General features: G+C 35.1%; 2 protein-coding genes across 3 annotated transcripts in view; both read right to left on the minus strand.

Moving 5' to 3' along the window:
• LOC104823852 (LEAF RUST 10 DISEASE-RESISTANCE LOCUS RECEPTOR-LIKE PROTEIN KINASE-like 2.1) overlaps positions 1 to 700 on the minus strand; it is a 2,696-nt gene extending 1,996 nt beyond the window's left edge. The window contains exon 1 of one of the 2 annotated variants that reach the window (XM_010555607.2): positions 1 to 700. In XM_010555607.2, coding sequence (XP_010553909.1) covers positions 1 to 635 — 635 coding nt within the window. In that variant the 5' untranslated portion in view covers positions 636 to 700. The other variant, XM_010555606.2, reaches the window with a different exon arrangement.
• Positions 701 to 1,972: 1,272 nt separating this feature from the next.
• Positions 1,973 to 2,587, minus strand: LOC104823855. The gene has a single exon (XM_010555610.1). The coding sequence runs from the start codon at positions 2,516 to 2,518 to the stop codon at positions 2,012 to 2,014; it is 507 nt and encodes a 168-aa protein (XP_010553912.1). The 5' UTR covers positions 2,519 to 2,587; the 3' UTR covers positions 1,973 to 2,011.
• Positions 2,588 to 3,566: the final 979 nt, after the last annotated feature.

Genomic DNA, 3,566 nt, shown 5'->3' on the forward strand with positions numbered 1-3,566 from the left:
ACGCTCTTACACGACCGAGTGAATTCATTTAACATGGCTCTGACACCATCAAGAAGTGGCAACGAGATGTTCCTGGTGACAAAGTAACCTTTCCCTCCATCATCGTATTCACAAGGAAGCTCCCCGATATAACCAGCGGGAGAAAAGCTTGAAAAATTCCGGCAGTCGTGATACAACGTTAGCACCTCGGTGCCGGGAAGGTATCCGAGGAAGATCTCGTTAAATAGCGAGACATTGACAAGGTTGCTCGGACACAGAGTGTTGAGATAATCTGTTCTTGCAAGCGTGATGGTACGAGACTCGAGGAAATCGACCTGCAGGATTCTGAGCTTGACCGATGATGATGTGTTGAACTCTGCGAAATCTCCGTCGCAGTCGACCTCGAAATCCGGGTGGCCACAGTCTTCTCTTCCCTTTCTCCAAAATGGGTACGAGAGTTCTGCCTGATTTCCGCACCTAAAAGGCTCGCTGCAGAGTCTGTGGCGCTCTTCAAGTGACAGAACACATGAAGGGATCACAAATATTACAAGTAGAATAACGTAGTACATGGAACTCATGGTACTCTTTTTTGTCTTTTGGGGCTTGTGAAGATGAAGGAGAGTACGGGGAAAGGATAAGAGATTGACAAGATTCATACTTTTCTAGTTCTTGAGCATTGGTCAATGACTCTGCACTTATTTTTCTTTGTAAAAAAATAAAATTGTAGTACCAAGAAATAACTCGGAAAGTGAGGCGAAGACAGAAGCATCCCAGAAAATGGGGTTTGAAAGTAACCAAACAGATCTCCAAATGTCTCCATCGATTAATCCTCTGTGATTTGACCGTTAGATAGAAAAAAGTCGAGAGGAGAAATGTCAAAGTCGTCTTCCCTAAACCAAATTGCCCATTGGGATGACTTGTTGGATAGTTAGAAAAAAAAATAATGATTTTCTACAAAGTATAATTATATACTCAACATATAATTATTTTTATGTAAATAGAAATTATACGCGGTTTTTATAAGGAAAAAACATGAAGTGAATATTTTTTTTTATGAAAGAAATATAAACTTAAAAAAAAAAAGTAATCTCAAGTTTTGAAAACCTTTTCGACGAGAAGTTCCTTATAGGTTTAAGTTGGTTCAAATGTTAAATGGTGGGACAAAACCTCTTTTCAATATAGGTTTAAGTTTCTATTCGGCAAGGAGAAGAGTATTGGGCTTGACCTTTCATATTCGTCATGGGTCGTAATGGGCTTTTTTCAATTGGCCCACTTGGATTTGTTTAAGCCATATTATATATTTTTTAAAATTCCAAAGAAAAACTATACCTTGAATTTTTTTGAAGTCCTAAAATATCTTAAATTATTAAATTAGACAAAAATAAAATAAATTTTTGAATTTTTACCAAAAAAACTTGAGTGAAATTAAACAGTGTTAATTAAAAATAAATAATGTTTTTAATATGCATACGTATATAAACATAAATATATGCATACATACATATACTTCTCTGATGCTGAGCTGATTAAAATATAATAACTGTAAGGATGGAAATCATATATAACGAAAATAATAAATTAAAAAATAGCCCAATGGAATTAGAACCGAAATCATTGGTTTCAATACTATTTTCAAACCAAAACCCAAACGAATTTGAACGAGTCAGATTTCTCCGGTTTTCCAATTTTGTAGGCTGGTAGTGGGTTTGAAATGATTGGACCAGTCCGGTTCCTTTGACAATCCAATCATACGTTTTTGCGTTGTTTTTCTTATTTCCACTACGGTCCATGTACTTATTTTCCTTCTCAGTTTTGCCGCATTTATTTATTTTCTATCAATTATCACCCATTTTATTCCTAGAATTAAAAACTGAAAAACAATTACAAAAAAAGCAAAAATATCATCTAATTAAAGCAGTAACAAATGAAATTGGATTCTTTTTTTTTTTGTCCATAATTCTTTGGAAAAATAAATAAATTCTAATTCCCAAAACTTGACACGTGCAAGGTCATGAAGATTCATGACTCTGCCTCATTTTCTCCGATCTTTCCCACCGGAAAAACCAGAACCGAAGCAAAACATGTCGGCCAATGGGACATTCAACGCGTGATTTCTCGTCGTTTTCGAAGCCCTCTCTGTAGAGTTCGTCTTCTGCAAGCTCTTCTTCTTCTTCTTCTCATCAAAGTTTTCATAATCCGACACGAACGTTGAAGAACCGTTCTTCATTTTCTTCCTCAGACAATATCCGACAGATTTGCTCCGCGTAAGCCAAGACCCACGTCCAGAATTCAGATTCTCTGCGCCAGAATGTTGTCTGATACACTTTTTGTCGGAACTAATCTGGGTCTTGAGATTGTTACTCTCAGGTTCGATGTTCTTCGTGAAGCCGCGAGGGAGGAGTTTCCCGTCGGAGAAGAGCTCGTCGGCGTGCGAGAATCGTTGCTTCGAGTTCTGTCGGAATCGGAAATCGAATTCTGGGCACGATGAGGTTGATCGGAGAGGTACTTTTTCTTCCGAGTGACGATGGTCGCGGTTCATCACGGGATTTTTTTTTTTTTATTTTTTGTTTACCAGTGTCTTGAATCTTGATAACTACTTGGGAGGTAACTAATGAGAGGTAACATAGTAAATATATATACAAATAACTTTATATGTATGGTACCACAATATGATATATGTATGTATATATATATATACTGGAATTACACCACAATATATTTGAATAACAATATTTTATTTTTTAGTCATTATTACAAGAAAAAAATAAGATAATGTTGTTGACCTCTGCGTTGATAAGATGGATCGGGAGTCAATAAAAATGTAAAGCAGAAGTATAAGATTAATAAATACATATAATATATGTATATATATGTATATGCTTTAACAAAGCTGGGTAGAAAATTTAAGTGAAATAGTTGAAAATTTTATGAATAAAGAGATTGTCCAACTTCTCTGTCTTTTAAATTATTTTATTGTTAGTGTTTTTTATTATTAGTATTATTATTGATTAGATTATGTAATTTTATAATTCATAAAGTAATTTTTTTTTCAAGTGAAATTTAAAAGAGGAGAGAGAGAGATCAAACTTGGAATTCATGGTTTTGATTTATTGGTTTTAGGAAAGACTTTGGACTTTGATGGTTGACTCCACATTTCCAAATCGTTGAACTTCCAATTGTTGGAGGTAAGAATAAATTTGCACATCAATTACTCAAATATTTATGGACATAGAATCGTATGTTGAAATTAATTTCTTAATAAATACAATATGTTATCTCGTTTATAATTAATTTCTATATTATTAAAATAATAAGAGTAGGGGTGTAAAATGGGCGGGTCGGGCCGGGTTCGGGCCGGGTTCAATTCGGGCCTAGAATTTTTCGGGTCGGGCCGGCCCGCCCATTTATTTTTCGGGTCTAGAATCGATGGCCCGGAGCCCGGTCCTACAGGGCTTCGGGCGGGTTCGGGCCGGACTTCGGGCTTTTTATTAAATAATTTTTTTTGCAATAATAATAATAATAATAATAATAATAATAATATGAAACATTCAACAAAAATATTTTTAAAACCGATAACAACAAAGTCA

The sequence above is a fragment of the Tarenaya hassleriana genome, unplaced genomic scaffold (assembly GCF_000463585.1).
Source record: "Tarenaya hassleriana unplaced genomic scaffold, ASM46358v1 Cleome4, whole genome shotgun sequence".
Classification (NCBI taxonomy): Eukaryota; Viridiplantae; Streptophyta; class Magnoliopsida; order Brassicales; family Cleomaceae; genus Tarenaya; species Tarenaya hassleriana.